At 30.3% G+C, this 23365-nt stretch overlaps 3 protein-coding genes across 3 annotated transcripts; all 3 read left to right on the top strand.

Annotated features, from left to right (window-relative positions):
- Positions 1-4150: 4150 nt before the first annotated feature.
- LOC105771302 (endoglucanase 9) lies at positions 4151-6361 on the top strand. Its single transcript, XM_012592724.2, has 6 exons — positions 4151-4517; positions 4599-5102; positions 5195-5344; positions 5481-5592; positions 5687-5850; positions 5943-6361. The coding sequence occupies exons 1-6, from the start codon at positions 4308-4310 to the stop codon at positions 6261-6263; spliced, it is 1461 nt and encodes a 486-aa protein (XP_012448178.1). The 5' UTR covers positions 4151-4307; the 3' UTR covers positions 6264-6361.
- Positions 6362-14080: 7719 nt separating this feature from the next.
- On the top strand, positions 14081-19052 carry LOC105770354 (adenylate kinase, chloroplastic). Its single transcript, XM_012591521.2, has 7 exons — positions 14081-14387; positions 14493-14588; positions 14690-14818; positions 14889-15023; positions 15147-15293; positions 15431-15505; positions 18682-19052. The coding sequence occupies exons 1-7, from the start codon at positions 14187-14189 to the stop codon at positions 18784-18786; spliced, it is 888 nt and encodes a 295-aa protein (XP_012446975.1). The 5' UTR covers positions 14081-14186; the 3' UTR covers positions 18787-19052.
- A 3474-nt stretch (positions 19053-22526) lies between these two features.
- LOC105767613 (cell wall / vacuolar inhibitor of fructosidase 1) lies at positions 22527-23141 on the top strand. The gene has a single exon (XM_012587184.2). The coding sequence runs from the start codon at positions 22527-22529 to the stop codon at positions 23067-23069; it is 543 nt and encodes a 180-aa protein (XP_012442638.1). The 3' UTR covers positions 23070-23141.
- Positions 23142-23365: the final 224 nt, after the last annotated feature.

Here is a 23365-nt window from a genome sequence, read left to right as displayed (position 1 = left end):
GCAAATTAAGCTGACTTAGGTTAATGAGATTCGAGATAAGCAACTTCTGGATGAGTCTCTGGTTAGTCAGGACCAGCAGATCGAAAAGGGTAAAACTTCAAATTTTGGGTTTTAACATTGAGGGTATTCTATGTTTCCAAGGTCGAGTTTGTATGTCGAATGATGTTGATTTGAGGCAGACTATTCTGCGGAAAGCACATAGTAGCCCTTATGTTATGCATCTCAATAGGAGCAAGATGTATTGTGATCTCCAAGAGTTGTATTGGTGGCCTGGATTGAAACAAGAGGTGACTAACTTCGTATCTCGGTGTCTAACGTGCCAACAGGTTAAAGCTAAGCACTAATTTCCCTCTGGTTTGTTACAACCCGTTAAGATTTCGTTGTGGAAATGAGAACGGGTAACCATGGACTTCGTTAGTGGGTTGCCCTTGACACCCACTAAGAAGGATTTTGTATAGGTCATCGTGGATCGATTGACCAAGTCTACTCACTTTCTTCTAGTTCGGACGACTACACATTATAGAAGTTAGTTAAATTGTACATCTCTGAGATAGTTAGACTTTATAGGGTTCCTGTATCGATTATCTTAGATCGAGACCCTTATTTCACATCTCAATTTTGGAAGTAACTACATGAGGCTTTGGGTACTCGATTGGACTTTAGTACAACATTCCATCTGCAGACTGATGGGCAGTCCAGGAGGGTGATTCAGGTTTTGGAGGATATGCTTTGAGGTTGCGTGATAGAGTTCCGTGGTAGTTGGGAAAAGTTTTTGCCTCTAGCCAAGTTCACTTATAATAATAGCTATCAGGCCAATATTCAAATGGCACCTTATGAGGCTCTGTATAGTCATAAGTATCGCACTCTGCTGTATTGGGTTGAGTTGGGCGAGAGGAAAATAATGGGTCTAGAGTTGGTTAATGAGACTGAGGAAAAAATTAGACTGATTTAAGATTGACATAAGGCAACATCTGAAAGATGTAAGTCCTATGCGAATCTTAAAAGAAAAGATGTTGAGTTTGTTGTGGGAGATCAGGTTTTTCTTAAGGTATCTCCGTGGAAGAAAGTTCTCAGATTTGGACGTAAGGACAAGTTGAGCCCTAATCACTTCAATATATATTCTTTTAATATAATAATATATTCTTCAAATTTAGTAAAATATTTTTTAGTATAAGGATTATTTCTCAAAAAAAAATATTTTAACCCAGAAAAAGATTTCTCAAATCATATATAATAGATTATAAGTGGCCAGGTTCTTTAGTCAACACATGATAATTATACGTTCAAACTTGCAAGAAATAGAGTATGAGAAAAAATGATAGCAGAAGTGAATATTTTTTATCAAATTGCGACAACCACGATAAAAACAATGGACAACAATAAATATTTATACAATTTGATTTCTTTACTTTTTAGCTTGTAAAACCAGTTACAGAAAAAATTTTATTGTCAAAATATACTCTTAAAGTTAATGTTTCTTATTGAACAGATAAGTGCACAATTCCTTGATCCCAGAGATTTAGTATAATCGATCATGAGATATTGTTTTCTAAGTGAATTGATTTTTATTGATTGACTAAAATCATTCCATGATATTCAGCACAACCTAAAGATTTGTTTCAATAAATTGTCAATATTCCAAATAAGGTAAATTATTTTTTTATCATAGTGGCGGTAGAAGTAGGCACTGCCGTTGACACATTGCAACAATTTTAAATATATCAACAATTTTTTTTCTCACTATTATAAAAAATAGTATTTTAATATATTTTAATTAATAAATAGAATAAATTCAAAAATAAAATTATACTTATAAAAGTTATAATTTGGTAGGATAAATTCGGTAACCATTTCATTTTCTTAGGTGTTAATATTTTTCATTCCATGCTCAAAATGAAAGAAAAAAAACACATATATGTCATGTATAACTTTAAATTTTAAATTATCCAAGTCCAATTAAAAATTCAAAAAATATATTTTGATCAGCCAATAAACATTTAAAATTTATGTTGTTTAAATCGGATCAAATTTTTCAGTTGAACTAATTAGATCAGGAATTGATTGAGGTTCTGATCCGATTAGAGGGGTTAGATTGATTGGCTCACGAACTAATACGGACCGGTTGAATTGGGTTAAAAAAATCAGTTGACTTGATGATTGAATCGATTGAATAGTTTTCTCTATTATCTTAAATATTTTTTTTATAAATTTCTAATAATTTATTTAATCAAATTAGATAAATTGATTAAAACAGTTAAACGGGAAAATGATAAATGTAATTGATTCAATTACTTAACCAATTCAGTAAATATTGCTTGAAAATCCAAGCAAACTGACAATATTATAATATAGCCGCAGTCAAAGATGTATTGCCTTGCATCTAAGCAGTGTGAGGGAAAGGAGAAGTAAGCGTATGAATTATTGGGGTAGCATACACTATACATCATATATATGCAATGTACTGAGTCAACTATCATAAACGTACCAATACTTCATTCAGCATCAATAACTTTTCATTTTATTGTTTCTTTAGTATTACTTATTTTTTAAAAGCAAGCAAAAGATAATTTGAATGCTAGGTCAATTGAATTATATCAATAAAGAAGGGATTAGGACAATCCAAATCACCTTATTTTGTGTAATCTAATCACAAGTTGTATTTATTTCAAAAAAAAAAAGACTAAACGCACAAACAAGCATTCAAGCTTAAAATGTACATCTGGTCCAAGCTAAAGAGTAAGATTTGGATTAATAGAGCCAAGCAAAGCTTGTGTACATAATTTTAATTTAGATTCTTTATAATTTATAAAAGTTTACATTAGTAACGGTAAAATTATACTTTAGCCCTCAAAATGATAAAATTTGATTTAACATTTTAAAATTATAAAATATAAATTATTAAAATGATAAGATTGTAATTTTACTATCGTAAAAAATATAATATAATTCGGAGATTCTGACCCTAAAAAATTTTCAACCATTGCTTTGAACGCTATTTGACAAGTGGATCACTTGTATTTATAGAAGAGTAAACCCTAATATATGTTAAAAACCAGTAATGAATGATTATCCATTCTTAGTCTTTGTTTATTTAAAATTAAAGGAAAGATGAAAATTAAATAATTAAAGGAGAAGATTGGTCGTAAAGCATGGTGGAAAAAGAGAATAAAGGAATCAAAAGCATGGAAATAAATCAAAGTGCAAAAAGCAGCAGAATAGTAAGTAACGTATATCCATTTTCATTTTATTTAGGGTTTGTGAATTTGGAGCGCCGAATTCTTTGCGCGATCCATGGCTGAGAGTCTCCCAAAAAATGCGCCATTTCATCCCTCACGAGTCACGCCTCCCTTTTTCATCGCCAAAACATGAATCCCAGTTTCCGCCAATTAGCACCCCCACAAAATCATCATTCTCTCTTTCCCATTGACCGAGGATCCAATCCATTAATTTGCGCATTGGTCCTACTATTTTCCAATCTTGTCTTGCTTTTATTACAAAACTTTCATTTTCTCTTCTCGAGGAAAGTAATAACAATGACCTTTTGGCTTCACAACAATCTATGTTATCAGTGTCTTATTAATTGGAAATATCAAGTAATTTAGCTCTACCTTGTCAAAATAGATAAATGTCCACAAATTTGCTAATGTAATGTTAATGTAATGATTAAGTTAAACCTAATTTTTTATCAAATGATAAGATCGAAAATATTTACGTATAATGGTGTTACTTTGTATAATAATTGAATTAATATAATTAAAATTTATCCGAATTATGGATAATAATAGATATTGCATAAAAATAATAATTGGATTGGTATCTCAATAGGGGTTTCTAGTGTGGTTAGGTGTAGACTGCTGAGAATTAGTAAGAACCCCCCCCACCCAACAAAAAAAAAACACATGAAGCTGAAAGAAAATAGGGATTGGAGGAGTAGGGTAAAAGCAAGTAATAATATGGAAAAATAATGTGAAGAAAGGGTATGAACGGAAATGATTCCAAGTCGTCAACTCAATTCAATTGATGTTAAAGCAAAGCAACTAATCAGCAGCCATTATATCCTCAAGATCAAGGTGTTGACATGTACTATAACAGGATGTCTGAACTTCCTTATTTTTCTATTTCTTTAATCCTTGAAAAGGAAGATTTTAAACAACAATAAAGAATAGTGATTCTCGGCTTAAAAAGCCTGATTTTGCGCTTTTGAGATTTGGGCACCGATATTGTATAAGCATTGGCTCCTATAAATGGCCATGCAATTGTTGAATTATACCTAAGTAATAAAAAAGCAATCAAGTAAGCAAGATTCAATGGCAAAGGCAAACATTCTCTTGATTTTCTTGTGTTCACTGGTGTTGCTACTGCTTGGGGGTGTTAGAGTGGAAGGAAATCCGAATTACAGAGATGCACTTCAAAAATCCTTTCTCTTCTTCCAAGGCCAGAGATCAGGCAAGCTGCCTGCCAATCAGAAAGTTTCATGGAGGTCCAACTCTGGTCTTTCTGATGGCTCCCTTGACCATGTGCGTATTCTCACTTTCATTTTTGGCATCCGTATATAGTCTACAATGAAAATAACAAGTTTCATTTTGTGTCGAATTCAGGTAGATTTGACTGGTGGCTACTACGATGCTGGAGACAATGTGAAATTTAACTTCCCAATGGCATTCACCACCACAATGCTTTCATGGGGTACACTTGAATATGGAAAGAGAATGGGTCCCCAGTTACAAGAGGCAAGGGCAGCTATACGTTGGGCGACTGACTATCTCCTCAAATGTGCCAATTCCAAGCCCGGAAAGCTCTATGTAGGTGTGGGTGACCCCAATGTGGATCACAAGTGCTGGGAGCGGCCTGAGGACATGGACACTGTTCGAACTGTGTACTCTGTCTCATCAAGCAACCCTGGCTCTGATGTTGCTGGTGAAACGGCTGCGGCATTGGCAGCTGCCTCCTTAGTTTTCCGAAGGGTGGATCCAAAATACTCGAGGTTGTTGCTGCAAACAGCAAGGAAAGTTATGGCGTTTGCTATCCAATATCGTGGTGCTTACAGTGACTCACTTGGATCAGCAGTCTGCCCGTTTTACTGCTCATATTCTGGATATAAGGTAAGATGCGCTTTCTTTTGGCTGTGAACTGTTAGCACTGGATGGCATCCCAGTCCGACAATATACTTAAAATTTTCTACTAATGGTTGCAGGATGAGTTGCTCTGGGGTGCAGCATGGTTGTTTAGAGCAACGAATGATGCTTATTACTATAATTTCTTGAAAACATTGGGAGCTGATGATCAACCTGACATCTTCAGCTGGGATAACAAATATGCTGGTGCTCATGTTCTTCTATCCAGGGTATTTAACATTATATTTTTCAATCCAATTTCTCTACATTGTAGTGAATTTTTGTACTCCACAAATAGTGTTTAAAGGGTGACAGCATATCAAATGTCTTATTAAGTAATTTTTTCTTTGCTTTAATTTTCTACAGATGGCATTGTTGGGCAAAGATAAAAATTTCGAGCAATTCAAACAAGAAGCTGAAAGCTTTATGTGTAGGATCTTACCCAATTCTCCTTATTCAACTACCCAATACACACAAGGTGATTTGAACAATTTTATGTATTACTCCTATATATAATTAAGAAATGCTTGCTGTGTGTTAGTTTTTGAATTGAATATAACTTTGAAAAACAGGTGGTCTTATGTACAAGTTACCTGAAAGCAATCTTCAATATGTAACATCCATATCATTTCTACTTACCACATATGGCAAGTACATGAAAGCTAAAAAGCAGACATTTAACTGTGGCAGCCTCTTCGTCACTCCAAATTCACTAATCGGACTTGCAAAAAGACAGGCAAGCGATGCTTTCAATTCTTTCTTAATGCCAAGAACAATGAATTAATCAATTTTATGAGATTCTAAAGCTGAATACCATGGGAGTTGCAGGTGGATTATATACTAGGAGAGAATCCAATAAAAATGTCGTACATGGTTGGGTTTGGTCGGAATTTCCCCAAGAGAATTCACCACAGGGGTTCTTCATTGCCGTCGTTGGCAAAACACCGTCAAAGCATTGGATGCGACGGTGGTTTCCAGCCATACTTCTACTCATCGAACCCCAATCCCAACGTGTTGGTTGGAGCTATTGTTGGAGGTCCAAATCAGAATGATGGATTCCCAGATGATCGATCTGATTATTCACATTCTGAGCCTTCTACTTACATCACTGCTGCCTTGGTTGGACCATTAGCATATTTTTCTCATTAAGATGTAAATTGTTTGTGGAATCAATCTAAATCTCTCAAATGATTGATTATAGTTGGGACAAATGTTTAAAGTTAAATATAACGCTCTGTTTATACTCATTACTGCTCTTTTTGTTTCTTTTTATAATGTTTAATTAAATCAAATTGATTTTGTAACATTGAAGCTTGTACTCAAACTTGTACCCTTGAACCCTAAACTTAAAGCCTAAACTTTAAATCCCAAACCATTAACCTGGTGTTTAGTGTTCATGGTTTGAGTTTAAGATTTGGGGTTTAGTATAAAATAATTAAAAAATTATGTGTGAATGATATGAAAAATTACACAAATTACTAATTTTTTAAAATTGATTAGACAAAAATTAAAAAAATTTAACTTATAAGAAATGATAATTAAAATTTGTAAAAGAATAAAATATGTTTGTTTATAACTTTAAAAATAATTATTTTAAGTAATTTAATGAAAGTTAAATTAAGTTGGAGAAGATATTTTATTTAGATGGGTGTAGAATAATATTTTACTATCTTTAAAATTTAATGATGTGGCACTATTTTATTGGTACCTAAAAACTATGCTTTTAGAATTATCCAAATATAATTTATTCCCTAAAATAAATGTAAAATAAATATAAAAGAAAGTAAAAATATTTGGTCATCCAACTTTACAAAAAAAAAAGCTCATTTTATCTTTTATTTAATTTTATTATCTTTTTAACTCTTAAATTTGTGGTATTTATCAAATTATGGAGATAATGTGAAATTTACTACTATAAAATTAATAATATAAGGATAGAAAAAGGTGAATTGTACATTGTCCCCTTATTCCCATCATATTATCCAATCAGGCTATCAATTGTTTAGATGTAAGGGACCAGAAAAATATTTATGGGAATAAAAGAGGATAATTGCATCAAATGATCTTATGGTTCATGTAGTCATCAGTTTTTGTTTGAGCGAATCTCATTACATATCCAAATTACAAGTTGAATGATAACAGGGTAAAGTGGTCTTGTAAATGGATTGATTGGGACTTCATAAAAACTTAAAATTGAATCTCAGATATAGATATGATTCTGTGTTTGTTGTTGCGTAAAAGTCAAATATGAATTTGAAGGTGTTTAAGTATGTATTATTTGAAAATCGGGGGTCCTAATAAAAATTGTATAAAAAACATAAATATTATGTCTGATTTTGTCTCTATTGAATTGTCATTTTTCCTTTTTATGTTAAAAGAGCATTAATTTCAAAATTACAAAGAAATCAAAAGAAAGAAAGAGTTTCGGGCTAACTTGAAAGTTAAAGAAGATTTACTTGAAATTAGCTTGTGATGTGTGATTCTGGGATTCTGGTGTTGTGTATTTTGGAATTGTAGTTTATGTTCAAATACCTGCTTGCTGTTGTGTATTTCATTTCATTTGATTAATAAAGTATTTCCGGCAAGATGGTCTAGCACTACTAATGAGATGCAGGAAGAAGTAAACCCCAAGTAAAATAACAAAAGGCAAGGACCAGCATCATTTAAAAGGTCCTTGATATATATTTTTGGTTAGGAAAGAGAAATCAGGTCAGAAGATTAGGTTTCAAAAGTAAGAAAATCATCTTCTATGAGTGGGTGTAAGCTTTGGACTACAAATTATGTTGGAATCTAGGAAAATATCTTGGCTCCACAAATGGGTGAAAAAATTCGATTTAAACTAGCGGGTAGAAAGCCAATATACTAACCCCAATTGGAAGACTAATGCTGGTGAAGTCTAGTATTCTGATCATCCCTTCCTATTACATGCATTGTAAGAAACTCTTGTCTAGCGTTTATAACTCCATTGATCACATTAATAGGAATTTCCTTTGGGATGGATCTAAAAACCATACCAAGCATCATCGTGTTAGCTGAAAGAGTACAAAATCCAAAAGAGATGAAGGCCTTGACATGAAACAAATGAAAATGTAAAATCAAACTGAACTCTTAAAACTTTGTTGGAAACACATCCATACCCATGAAGTTTTATGAGCAAAACTTCTCAAAGCCAAACACTAGAATGGGTCAAATCCGCCCTTTAATTCATCTCACTTGCAAGCTCTTAGGAGCATCAAAACCATTTTTGTAAAAGGAATTAGATGGGTTTCTAAAGATGGATTTTGGATGAATTTTTGGATTGACAATTTTACTAGGCTTGGTCCTATTTGCTCTTTGATCCAAAGTCCTTTCAATAAGGGTGAGGATGCTCTTATGGTTAGTGATTTTTACGACTTGCCTTCCTCCATCTCTTTCCCCTTTCCTACTAATATTGCGTGTAATATCATGGCCACCCCATTTTCGGTTCTTGAGAATGGAACTATATGTGTTGGAGTTTTTACCTCCAATGGGACCTTTTCTCTTAGCTCTACCTATCACTTGGGGTTTGATCTTTTGCACCCATCCTTTGGCATTTCGAAGGATTGGAATAGATTTGGAAGCTTCACCTTACCCCAAAACTCTCTTCTTCTATTTTCCTTTGGGAAGTTGGCAAAATTCTTCGTACGAAGGCATTGCTTTGTTTAAGGTATGGAGATTGTTGGTTCTTGTCCTTTATGTAACATTGAATCAAAAACTCCAATATTTCCAAGGACTACCCTACTGCTATCAGTTTATGGAGGAAACTTTCTATTCCCCATCCTTGTCTAGCTCCTTTCATAACGCTTATAAAATTTTCAGTTCCCTATATGATTCTTTTCCAAGAATTCTATTCGTAAATCCGATAAGAAAAATCAATTTTGGTGGATTTATTAATTTTTGGAATGTTTGGAAGCTCATAGAAAACATATTAAGTTATTTTTAGAGTTTCAAGTTTAATCGGGTGTAAATACGAGTTGAGGGGCAAAATGATAATTTGACACCAAAGGTATTTTAGTTATTTGGAACCTAAATATAATTAAATATATTAGTATTTATGGGAGTGTGTGATGAGGAGGAATTTTTTGGATAATTATGAGCCCTTTTTTAATTGAAAATCTTGTTATGGCCACATATTTTAGTAGTAGTAGTAGTAATAGTAGTAATAATGAATTAGGACACAATTGGTATGTCAATAAGGTTAGTAAGCTTACTTAGGGCTAGTTTAGCAATGCTTTTGAGAAGTGTTATGAAAAAGTGTTTTTGAGAAATGCTTTTAAAATTTTGGTTTAAAATTTGAGTGTTTAGCATTGTTGTCAAAAAGTGTTTTAGAAATAAAATATCCATTTTAGACATGTTATTATCAAGTAACAAATATGCATTTAAATAATATTTAAATTAGTTAATATTATTATATTTTAGTAAGAATATAAAAAATTTATTATAACTTGTTGTTAATATTTTAATATATAAAATATAAATTTTAAATATTTTAAGCAATAAATATTAATTATTTATAAAATTTATTTAGAATATATAAACTATATTTTAAATATTTAAATATAACCATTAAATATTTGTAATTAATATTTTAAAAATATTTTTATTTTTAATTAATGATTTTAACACATTTGTAATTAAGCACTAAGAAAAAAAAAAGGGAAAATACTATGTTATTGGAGGGGTGAAAAAGTAATTAAGCACCAGAAGTGCTTTTGGGAGAGAAAAAGCTAAAAATTTTAACTTCTCCTTTTCAGAAGTGTTTTTCAAAAGTACTTCTAAAAAGCCAAAAATTTCAGTCAACAGTAGCTTGTTTAACACAGTTTTTCTTCTAAAAGTGCTTCTAGAGCCAAAAGTGTTTTTTTAAGCACTACTAAACAGGCACTTAGTTGATGAAGACATTGTTTAGTGAGAATATAGCGAAACTTGCCTTATGGCATGGCACTAATGTGCATAGTGAGGGCCCTAAGTGAAATGGTGTTCGATTGGATGCACTTTAGTGCAACTTAGTATATTGGTGTTTGGTTGGAACCCAAGTGTCCAAAATGTATTTCATTGAGATTATTAAGGGTGAACTTTCTAAATTTTGATAATGAAAATGAAGTGTTGAGAAATATGTGTGTAAATCATGTAAATGTTTCTCTCCATATTCTGATGTTTATGTTCATTATGGTGACTCACTCAAGTGATTTGTGTTTTGGTTGATAGATAGCTTGTAACTTCATTTTAGTTCTTTATGATTATTCTTTATTTTGAATAAGGTAAGTTTCATGTTTTATTTTCATTAGTTCTTACTAAGATTTATACTTAACGCACCGTTGTTTCTTGCGCATAGGTTTATTTTGATCCAGAAGCTCGACTCACCTCAAGTACCTCGGCTCACACCATTGCGAGACTACGATAGTATAAAATGTTTGTATTTGTGCATTTGGTTCCTAGTGCCATGTACTATAGGGTCCTTAGTCTTAGCATAAATATGTTAGTTTCATATTCCTCTTGGTCTTGTATTAGAATGTGGCATTTAACTTTCTTTCTTTTTTGTGGTATGGTTGTTGGCTTCAGCCTTGAGTAACTATTACCTTAATTTGGGTAGCATGCATGCATATTTACTCCTTTTGATGTGAGAAACGTTTTGAATATTTATTAAACTTGTTTAGAATGAATTTATGAAGTCTTAGCATGTTTCGACATCATTTTGATGATTTCATGTTGTAATATATGGTTGAGCATGTTTTGGAAAAGTGATTTGAAGGGTGATTTGTAATGTTTTTGGGTTAAAAAGAGGGGTGACATCGCAACTTCGGCTTTGTAATGTCGTAACATTCTTCTGTGATGTCGCGACTACACTTTTACCACGTCGCAACATCACCCAGCCAGCAAATGATGTCGCAATGTCAAATATTTCACGTCGCGGCCTTGCACGCTCTCCTAGTATTTTGCCCCACTACACTATTTTGATTCGTTATGGCTTCTAATAGAATTTAAATGGTTTTTAAGTTTTAAATTTGAATTTATCTACTTTTTATGATTTTATAAAAAATGTTTTAAGTTTTAAATTCTTAATTCACAATTGGGCCTTTGAAGTATACATATTTTCCCACTTTGGTACTTAAATTTTTTTTGTCTCAATTTGATGCCTAAAGTATCAACCATTTCCCAATTTGGTACCTAAAGTATGCCTCTGTTATATTTTATAGTCCATTTTTTACGAAGTTAAAAAATATTATAACCAATCACAAAGTGTCACGTGACATATGTATGTAAAGAAAATAAATATTTTCTTTTATTAAATGTATATACACATTAAAAATATAAAGATGAAAATAAATATATAAAAATTAGAAAAATACATAAAATCTAGAAAATATTTAAATTATAAAATTAAAATTAAAAATAAGATAATTGAAAATAAATTGGTTGAAAGTAATAATATTATTACAAAATGTAAAACTTGTAAAAATTATAAAAAATTTAAATTTTAAAAACAAAAGTTTAATTTTTATATAAAATTCTAATATATATAATTCTAAAATTCTAAAAGGTATTTAAATTCTTTTTTTTGCAATTACTTGAAATTTAATTTTTAATTTTTATACCATTTTTCAATTTTATATATTATTTTCAATTTTAAAATATATAATTATATGTTTTAGAATTTTATAAAAAATATTTTAAACTTTATTTTAATATATTATATATAATTTGTTTTATATTTTTAATCAATATAATACATAATATTAAAATAATAATAAAGGACACGTTGTGTATTCTAATAGTGCCACGTGGTTGATCAACGCCGGTCAACAGTCGATCAAAGTAAAATAAATGTTTTGGTTTACCAGAGTTAACCAACCACGTAACATTATTAGAATGCATTACGTGTCTTTTTTATTTTTAATATTATATATATTATGTTTACTAAAATGAAACAAAAATCATATATAGTATATAAAATTTTAAAATATTTTTATAAAATTTTAAAATATATAATTTTAAAATTTTAAAAGCCAAAATAATATATAAAATTTGAAAAATATAATAAAATTTAATTTTTATGTTTGTAAATTTTATAATTTATTTGTTCTTTTTCTAGATTATAAATATTTTCTGAATTTTTTATACATTTATTTCCATTTTATATTTTTAATGTTTATATACATTTAATAAAATAATTTTTCACATAAATACGCCTAATGGCGTTTTGTGATTGGCTATAAGATTTTTTTAATGTCTATCAAAATGGACTAAAAATATAATGGGCACATACTATAGATACCAAATTAGGATAAAAAATTTAGGTACCAATGTGAAAAATGAATATACTTCAAGGGTAAAATCATGAATTAAGTTTATATATTATAAGGCTCTTAAGTTTGTAACGTGTTCATATTATAAAAATTTGACATGTGGCAATGAATGAAAGTATTTCTGGAAGGAAAGTTGCAATATAACCTCCTTTGCATGTTTTATATAAATTTTAATGGTGTTTTTGCAAATCATATTTTTTATTTATAATAAGTCATTTCAATTTATTTATATATAATAATTCAACTTGCAATTTCACATAATAAATCACTATAAATTTTAAATTATTTTAAAATCTTTTAAGTTTATCATTAATTTTACAAATTAAATACAATATTAAAATTAAAATAAATATTTAAAGATATAATTAATGTTACAATAAATTATTTAATAGTCACAATATTTAAATTTAATTAATATTCTACATTCACTAATTAATAATTAAAATTAAGTTAAAAACTATATATAAAAATAAAATTTTAATAACATCTACTATTATAATATGTCTATTTTAAAATAGTTTCAAAATATTGTGTATTTAAAGTCAATATTAAGTCTTAACTTGATTGACATGGGCATTATTATTAATTCAAGAGGATGTGGGTTCAAGTGCACTAAAGCATATTATTTTTTTATTTATGTGTTGGAGAGTAGAGGTGTTCATGAGTCGGGCCTAAGCATGATATTAATATATTTTATATTTGTTCAAGCTTGGCCCGACCCGAAATATGGGCTTAAATTTTAGTCCAAAACTCGCTCATATTTGCAAAAGACTAACCCAAACTCATTTTAGGCCCAGCACATTTTTTAAATTTTTTTAAAAATATTTATATTATATTATTTTAATATTTAACAATTTTATATTCTTTTATTTATTGATTTTTTATATAGTTATCTTAACATTATTTTAATGTTTACATTATAGTATTATATATTTAGTATATGTTTATTTTTCAATGTGTTCTAAATTACATAATATATTAAAATAACATAATATAAAATATTATAAACTTAAAAATAGTCAAGTCAAACTTGGGCCTTAAATATTCAAGCTCGAGTTTGTCTCATATTTTAAACGGGCCTAATTTTTTTGTCAAAACCTATTTTTTGGCCTAATTTTTTTACTCAAACCCTCTCAAATTTCAGTCGGGTCTGGGTGAGTAGCCCGGTCCATGAATAGGTCTATGAGTAGTTCTAGATATAATGTTAAAAATAATAAATACAATAAGAACCTATAATGAAATTATTAAAAAAAGTGAATATAATATTAATTATCATTTTTTTAAAAATAAACTTATATATTATTATGCTTTAATTTCGTGATCATATTATTAACAAAATAATATAAAATTTATGAAAAATTTTAAGAGATAATTAATATTGAAGAAAATTAAAATAATTAAAAAAGCATTTTTAAATAATTAAAATATGAAAACATATTTAGTACCCTATTTTTTTATAAAGTTGAAAAAATATGTTTGTTTTTAAATATGTTTGAAACGGAATAAATATAATAATTAGATTTAAAATTAAAAACATTTGTTTTAATTTTTTAATTTTATAAAACATAAGATAATTATTTTCTTATTTTATATATTTTCAATTTTCAAAATTTTTGTTTGCATAGTATATAATTTAGGGAGGGAAGGGGGAGGGATGTGGGTGTCAGAAGGAAGAGGCGATAGATTTTTCTAAGTTGGTCTAGATTTGTCCACAGAGAGAGGGAGAGAGAGAGAGAGAGAGCGAGAGATAATGCTAATAATGGGCAGCACTTCTTTTTCTCCCTCCCTTTCTTTGTCTCCCTCCCTTTCCCCTCATTCTAGTAAGTTCCCTAACCCCAACCCTAATCTATTCCTCCGTTCTCACTCATCTTTCACTCCCCTCACTCTCCGTTCTAATCAAACGCGTTACCGTTTCAAGAAGCTCCCCTCCTCAAATGCCCCCAATTTCCTCGTAATTTTCCCTGCTCACTTCTACGCTTTCACTTATTACTTCCTATTTGAATCTGTGTTTGGATTTTGCTGCTTTTTTTTAAAAAAAAATCGTGGATGATGGCAGGTTGCCGCTTCGGGGAAGGCAGAGCCGTTGAAGGTAATCATATCTGGGGCTCCGGCTTCTGGTAAAGGTACACAATGTGAGCTCATCACCCAAAAAGTAAGATCTCTTTATATGTTTGCATTGATTTTTCTTATTTTCAACTGAAGTTAATTTTTTTTAATAAAGGAAGGATAAAATGATAATATTTGTTTATTCAGTATGGTTTGGTGCATATTGCTGCTGGAGATTTACTGAGAGCAGAAGTTGCCGCCGCTAGTGAAAACGGGAAGCTAGCAAAGGAATACATGGAGAAAGGAGAATTAGTCCCTAATGAAATAGTTGTTATGGTAGGGTAGATATTGTTCACTTCATATAGAATGCTTTTCCTATTCATGAATCCTATAGTTTTGGCATTAGATGGTCAAGGAGCGTCTGCTGCAACCTGATTCTCAACAAAGGGGTTGGCTTTTAGATGGCTATCCTAGGAGCTCATCCCAGGCAGCTGCTCTTGAAGATTATGGGATCCGTCCTGATGTTTTCATTTTGTTGGATGTAAGAATGTTTTGTTGCTCTTTTAATTCATCAACAACATACTGCATCCTGTTATTCCCTCATTTGTAAATTAGTATAAAACAGTAAGTGTATTCTAATGTAACATGTGCAACTTGTTTCCAGGTTTCTGAAGACATTCTTGTTGAGAGAGTGGTTGGACGAAGGTTAGACCCTCTTACGGGGAAGATATACCACTTGAAATATTCACCCCCGGAGAACGATGAAATTGCATCCAGGCTTACACAACGATTTGATGATACTGAAGAAAAGGCATGTCTGATATTCCTTGTTTGATTGTTATTGAGCGGGGATTATGTGTGCTTTTAATTTTTGGGGATTCTTCTTCATTTGTAGTTGTGCCTTCTTGTTAAATTGACAAATTGCATTCTCTTATTTGAAATTTGTAGGTGAAGTTGCGGCTACGCACACATCATCAAAATGTGGATGCTGTGCTCTCTGTATATAAAGATATCACAGTCAAGGCATGTTAACTTCTTTCTCTATGTCATTAATTGATTTAATTCAAAGCTTGCATAGGATCATGCAAATAAAGATGAGAAAATGAAAAAACTGAATTATATATGCAGTTTGGTTTGGTTTTATAATTAATAGAGATTCAAATTTTGGTCTTCCTAAATTAATAGCCAAACACTTTTTTGATCAGGGTTTTCTTATGAATAAGAAAATTTGTTAAATTCATTCATTTTAATGCGACATAAATCAGAGGTGGTCTTTGATGCCTTTGCAGTGAAAACTTTTCAACTCCACGAGTGAGTTTAGATGTTTCCACTTATCCCACTTCTGCTCTAATTATTATTTTCTTGAAAAGTATTGCACCCTGAGGAGTATGTGTCACCCTAGGAACATTGCTTGTTGAGCCTAGAATTTTACTGGTGGTGAATGGAATGCTTTCTCATAATTTAAGTTTTGGCTAACTTGATGATGTGTAATATAAAAGGATTTTTCTGGTTAAAATGGGAAAATAAGAGTATTGGCTTGGTGACATAAAATGGCTAGTTCCAAGTAAATTCTATCAATGAGCTCGAACATTTTACTCTAGTCATTAGTTCCTAACTACAATTTTGTTCTATTTGTATCTTTCAAGTGATTTTACTTCGGTCCTTTTGTCACATTTTTCATTAACTGAGAAAAATATCCATGGGAGTGTCGAGGGAATGTCCTCATGATATGCCAGTTAGGGACTGGACAATGTAAAGGTTAGGAACTAAAGTAGATCCAAATTAAAAGGGTAGGGACCATGGATAAAATTTACCAGTCAATTTTCAATTGAAATGTTGGAAGTTGGAGGCGAAAATTTTAATTTTCTAATTACAAAAAGTAAAAGAAGGAAAAGCATCTTGTTGTAAAATTAAGTGTTGAGAGTAATTTTTAAAATTAAATTATACTTAATTTTCAAATCCTTTCAAAAAAAAGCATTGTCATTTATCTCAAGTCTCAAGTGAACTCGTTTGTCCAAGACCATAAGGTACAGAAATCTTTTCTTTTGAGACTCATCAAACCAATAATGGCTACTTCTTTCCTTGAAATATTTCACTTTTTGCTATGATTTTCATTCAATTTTTTCTGCCTTCTATTTATTCTTTTCAATTCAGTTCCTTTATTCTCACCTTATATGAGGCTAGAATTTCTTTACAATTTTACTAGATTTAACTGAAGATCCAAACAAATCCAGCCATATTGGTTGAACTCTTGTTTCTAGATCTTTGGTTATTTATTTTGTTGAAAACCATTTGATAAGATCAAATTAGACTATTAAAGGCTAGCTTTCAATTTTCAAGTCATCGAATTATTGGAATAATGTGAACAAAGGGCAGTATAGGAAAAAAAGGAATATTGTGGCACCAGAGATGGTAGGCTACTGAGAATACTAGTGTGGTGTTATGGTCACTGGTTATGGATCGAGTCACTGTGTGATTTTTATAAGAAAGTCTGCTTTGATTGAGGAAGATTTTCCCTTTTTTTCGATTCCTACCATGTAAATAAGCTATGATCAATTATGAACTTGTCAAAGGGAGTTCCTGACCTTAAGACTTGTTAGGAAGAGAGTCTTAAAACCTCTATAAATTGGAATGATTTATATCTTATTTTATTACTAAGAATTGACCCTTAAATGGAGGTTACATTAGGAAACTAAAATTCAGGACTTTTAATTGCAATAAAATACTTGCTAAATTAATATATTTTAGGTTATTTTATTTTTTAAAATTATTTTAATTCAGTATAAATCCAATCCAAATAATAAATAATTCAATATATAAATTATGTATAATATTAATGTATTATATATTACTTGAAAATATTAGTTTTTAAGTGCACATAAAACGAGTCCTTGGACCTGTATCCTTTTCTTATATTCTTTTGTGCCGTATCCTCGAGTCTTGAGTTTAACTCGATTGATGAGTCAAAGACCTAGACACATACCCAATACCTGTACTTCAATTCGAATATGGTTTGCTGCCATTCAGGACTTGGCTTTTCCAACTCTTTCTTCATTAATTCTTTGAATTTCTTGTAACAAAGCCATCAACTCCTTTTTTACGATGGGAATGGGATCACCTAATGTTTGGCTTTGATACCAAGTTGTTATGGTCGTAGGTTATAGATTGAGTTATCAGCAGTTCATGGGAAAGCTTACTTTAGTTGAGGAAGCCTTTCCCTTATTGTGGTTCCTACCACATGAATAACTTATAATTAATATATGGAACGGGCCAAAGGGAGCTCCTAACCTTAGAACCTGTTGAAGAGATCTCCTAACTTTAGACTTGTTAAAAGAAAGAGTCTTGACCTTTGTAAATTGGAATAATTTGTCTTATTTTATTACTAAAAATTGTCCTCTTAAATAGAGGTTACATGAGGTTTTATTCTTGTTGAGTAAGAAACTAAAAAACTATAATCAGAGGACTTTTAATTATAATAAAATACTTGTTAAAAAATCGTTCTAATTAAGAATACTACTAAAAGAAATTTACTTGTCCTTCTATTTTTGGCGCTTCTGACTTCTTGTCTTGCCCACAAAGGCAACCATAACACGTGGGTAGTGAAAGTTGATGTCTGATGTCAACGACTAATGTGAGACTTCGGAACAGATTGCTAGGAAATGTTTCATGAAGTACTATTTTTTACGATGGCAAAGAGTCAACATCTGAAATGCCCTTGCCAGATGAACCAAGTAGAGTCTAAACTGTCTAAGCATGAGGATGTGCATAAGTCATTATTCCTTTTTTTAGGATCCCAGTTATATGTCAGCATCATTAGCTTCAAATTTCGACTTCTTGTTCTTTCTGCAGTAATGTGCTTAAACCCTGGATTATTGTTCTGATTGCTTATGTTATTGATGCTTGAAAATGTCAACTTGTATCAGCTTAAAATTTCGTGTTTGATGTGTTAATTGACTTCAAGATTAATATTGCTGGTAACTATTTCTGAGAATTAAAATTGAAAGACACAAGGATTAGTGGAGGTATTATCATGTTATTATGAAATATACAGACTGCCGTATTGTTTGAGACCATTCCAAAGATGAAGCTATCGTCTGCTAAATTCAAAATTTGGCAGAAAAACTGGTTACTGGGTTCTATTGAGTTCAATCATCTTGGATTATATATTAAATGAAGGAATATAATGTTTGTATCTTCAGGTTAATGGAAATGAGGCCAAGGAACATGTGTTTGCACAAATTGATGCTGCTCTTACACATGTAGGTGAGCAAAGGAAGGTGAATTCTGGATCTCTGGCCGCATAAATGAAAATTAGATATCTTGGCGATTTCCATCAACAAATATATCCTTATTGGCATTGGATGATTGGACTTGTGTAACAGAGTTAAGTAGTTCAATTCTCTTTTTTTCTTCTTTTGGTTTTTTCTGAGGGGGTGGGGAGTAAGAGTTTCAAGGTCAATTCCGAGTTTATAATCATCAATTCTTTATACTTTTTAAGGAAAATTATCTCGTTGTGATCCTCCAAAAAATAAATAAATTCAAATAAAAACTGTATGTGTAAGATTTGGTATGCTTTCTTCTTTTTGTTTACCTTGCGCAGACTATTTTCATTTCAGCCTCTGGACTTGTACTTTTTCCAACAGGGTCTTACAACCTTATTTCCTACACACGAATTGCTTCTTTTCTAACCTTTTTTTTTTTTTTTCTAGTGATGGACCGATGGTCAAGAAATTCTGCATTTAAACTATTAATTTCATTTTTCAAGATAAGTGCAATTTTAGTGTTATTAAGTGATGCCAATTCGGTTGACATTTTTCAAGGAATTTGTGTCTTAGTCTACTGCATGATATCTCAATAGAAAATTAACTACATTAAAAAATGCTTAATAGTTAAAAAGGCCCTTTAAAAAAATTCAATTAAATTAATAATAATTAGAACAAAAGATATAATTTAGTGACTACACTGGTTTATTTTTCTGCAAAACCCTAACCCTAACCTAAACCTTTATCTCAAACGCAAGAGTAGATCAACCCAAAACCCTTACAACACTAAAAAAAAAAGATAAATATCCCCTAAATGAACCTAAAAAATCTGAATAACCCTATCAAAATTCAAAAATTTCCCAAAACCAACCTAATCCTTTTATGACACATTAAAATATTTTAATTACGTTCTTAAATTTTAGAGATTATATCAATCAAGTTTTTTGTAATTAAAATTGTTAATATCACCATACATCGAATCTTAGGTGGAATAATTTATAATTAAAAAATTAAACCATAAATTAACATAAAGAAAAACAAGTTGAATTGAAAAAAGGTAAAACGACAAATCTCCTTGTAATTTTGATATCGCTGGTTCTTTAATTTTAGGCTTTTTCTTATTTATAGTTTATAGTTTTAATTTGGTTTTGATTTTCATGTTTTTACTATAGTTTATGTGGTAGAGTCTTCTTTTTACTTTTAACCTTTTTTAACTCTAAGGCTTACTTTTTATTCTTATTTTTAAACTATTCCGTATAAGACTAATATGTCAACAGTAAAATTAACAATTTTAGTAATGAAATAACTTGATTAATATAATCTCCAAAATTAGGATGTGATTAGAATGCTTCAAAATTTAAGGATCAATTTAAAATGTGAGTAATAGTTTAGAAACCATTGGTGCAATTTACTCTAGAATTCATTTATTTCAGAATTGAAATAAATCAAAATGGCGAAACAACTAAATAAAATGGCAAATGAAATGGATATTAGGGGGGAAATAGGTTGAAATATTTTAATTAGATGGAAACTCGAGTGGAAATAAAATAAAAAAGAGGAAGAAAAGAAGCCACATGACCCCCACGATTTAATAGGGTAATGGGTAAGATATTAAATGTGGATAATACTTGGGATTGGATGACTAATGGTGTAATTTACCCGATATAATAATGAGATATGGGATAGCATAGTATAGTTACATGTTTTTTTTTAACTTTAATTTCATTATTATCATATCTACTTTTTTTATATAATGCTTAGAATTATCCATAATTCTTCCCCAACCCTTAAATAGGAGGATAATGTATTTTAGCACACTCAAATTCACATCCTCCTGCATTGGCAACAATACTGATACCAATTGAATTAAGATTTAATCGGCTAGTTACTTGCATGTTAAATTATGTTATATAATATGGTATTACATAATATAATAATATAAATATATATATGGAACCATTAATATATTATACATTTTATGTATAATATATTCTAATATGATAGGCTTAATGGTACATAAAGTATATCATTTTTTAAGTTAGTAACTAAACTTTTTTTGTCATAAATAGTACCTAAATTATACTCCGTTAGTCAAATTACCTCAGCCATTAAAAAATCTCTTAACTAATCCTTTTATGATATGTGGCAATTTTAACTAAAATTTTAAAAAAAAACTAAATTTTATTTCCTTAAAAACTTATAAAAATATTCATCTTTTTGTTATTCATCCAAGAACTCGTTGAAAATCTTATCCAAACTCAATTTTTGATGACAAAACTTAGATTCCAGCGAACTTCTTTTTTGTTTTTAAATTTCGATTTTGATTCTTTTCTCACCCAAATTCAAAAACCATTTGTTGTTTTTCTTAAAAATAAATTTCGTCATTCTTTTCTATATAGTTTGAATAAAATAGCTAATGTTGAGTGGATCTCTATAATGAAAGAAACTTAAGTAAAGCATGAAATCCAAATGCCGGGGAGAAGCTAAGTAGAAATAAATGGTAAGAAAACTTGCAAAAATAAAAAATAAAAAACTGCATTGAAAGGAGAAGAAAGAATTGTGGGAGAGAGAGTAAAAATGTTTAATTTAATTTTAATTAAAAAGTAACATATATATGGTTAAGAAGTTTTGTTAATGACTAAGATAATTTAGGTAACGATATATAATTTAAATATTATTTTATAATTTAAGCTAATATAATATATTAAAACTTTTACCTAAATTCAATTAAATATAAACTATATTAATCATGTTCATAATGTTGATATGCATATAATATTTTATGAAGTTGATATACGTATCGTTAATCATAAATAATACAAATAGCATAATGTTCATTAGTTGTATACTATAATGAGATCAATAATGTAGTAAAAGAGTTATAGAAGATGGTAGATTATAATATATATATATATATATATATACTATTTCATGATGTGAAAATAGAACATCTGTAATAATAATATATCGCAAAAAAAAAAGAAATAAAAATAAAGAACACACAGATTTTTACGTGAAAACCCTTTCGGGAAAAAAATCACGGGCAGAGGAGAATTTCGAGTATATCTATTTATAAGTTGAAAAAAACCTAATTCTAATCAAAGTCAAATATATTATGTTAATAAATGCTAAATATATTATACTCATAAATACTAAATTTTCTAGAAAGAAGATATATTTTGTTTAACTTGACTTGCAAGCAATCTCTTAGAATTGGGGTCATACAACTCTAACACATGATATAATAATACATATTATAATATCAATAATTGTATATCATTCAATATATATTCCTACACATGTGTACAACTAGTAATACAAAAATTATTATTATAGATTTAATATATTAATATATCACATTTAAATAATATTTCTACTATAATAAAATATCAATAAAAAATTTGTTTTTTTATTAGGCAGATTTGACCATATTATCATGTAAAAGTTATTTATTATATTCAAAATAAAAATATTTATAACTTGTAAAACTTAAAAATAACTTGACCATGTTTATTAGATTCAGATTTGAACATGTTTTTCGTTCAAATGACAAAACTTTTGGTTAAGGCATTCCTCAAGCCTCGACCGAGCTTCAAGGCCAAACCTTATTCATAGCATTTCAACAGGATGTATGATCATGATTTGGTCAACAACCACGATGTTTCCCTACATTTTGGACTTTGTTTGATGATATTTCACTATAAAAAAAACACCACTTCTGATAAAACATGATATATTCATTCATTTATTAATCAATTCCATCACTTCCTCACCTTTCAAAGATGAAAAATTTGATTGTAATAATATTTGCGTTCCTTGTGTGTCAAGCTAACGCTTTCCGCCCAATCCTTCTTCTAGGCAACCAGAATCTGATAGAGAGAACTTGCAAGCAAACACCCTTCTATGATCTTTGCATTTGGTCCCTCAAATCAAACCCCGAAAGCCGTGACGCCAGCGTGAAGAAGCTAGCTCAGATCATGGTGGATTCACTCAAAACTAAAGCAACCGAGACACTTGATCTAATCGACGAGCTACTACAGGATGGACTTGCCCTTGACCCTGAAATGCAGAAGGCCTTAACATCTTGCGCTGAACGCTATAACGTGATTATAAGGGGAGATGTACCTGAGATCAACGAAGCTCTCAAGACGGGTGACTACAAGTTTGCAGCGAAAGGCGCCAATGATGCAGCCATAGAGGCCAATTCTTGTGAAATAGAGTTCCCTACTAAATCACCGCTGACTGATATGAACAAAGTGGTGCATGATGTATCCGTCGTTGCGGCTTCCATTGTCAAGATAATACAAACTAAGTTTTCCTTTTGATGTGATCAAGATGATTCCCATCTTGTTCTTTTATCCTTATCGATGAAATAAATTTTATTTATTTTTTTAGTACGCAATTTTCTTCCACTTCTGATTTTAGTTGACTTTCATTGCTCTCAGTAATCAGTTTCCCATGATTTAAATTACGGTAACAAATAACTATAGTGATGTTAGTGACAGATCTAAAATTGTGCATCAAAGTGGTTTATGTCTCATCATTTGATTTTAATAATCTGACAGCCAAAATGCTATCAAGTGGATTAAAGCTTGTGGAAATGTTCCTGGAGCTACACTTA

This window comes from Gossypium raimondii, chromosome 5, assembly GCF_025698545.1.
Source record: "Gossypium raimondii isolate GPD5lz chromosome 5, ASM2569854v1, whole genome shotgun sequence".
In the NCBI taxonomy this organism is placed as follows: Eukaryota; Viridiplantae; Streptophyta; class Magnoliopsida; order Malvales; family Malvaceae; genus Gossypium; species Gossypium raimondii.
This window is presented reverse-complemented; position numbering and strand designations above follow the sequence as displayed.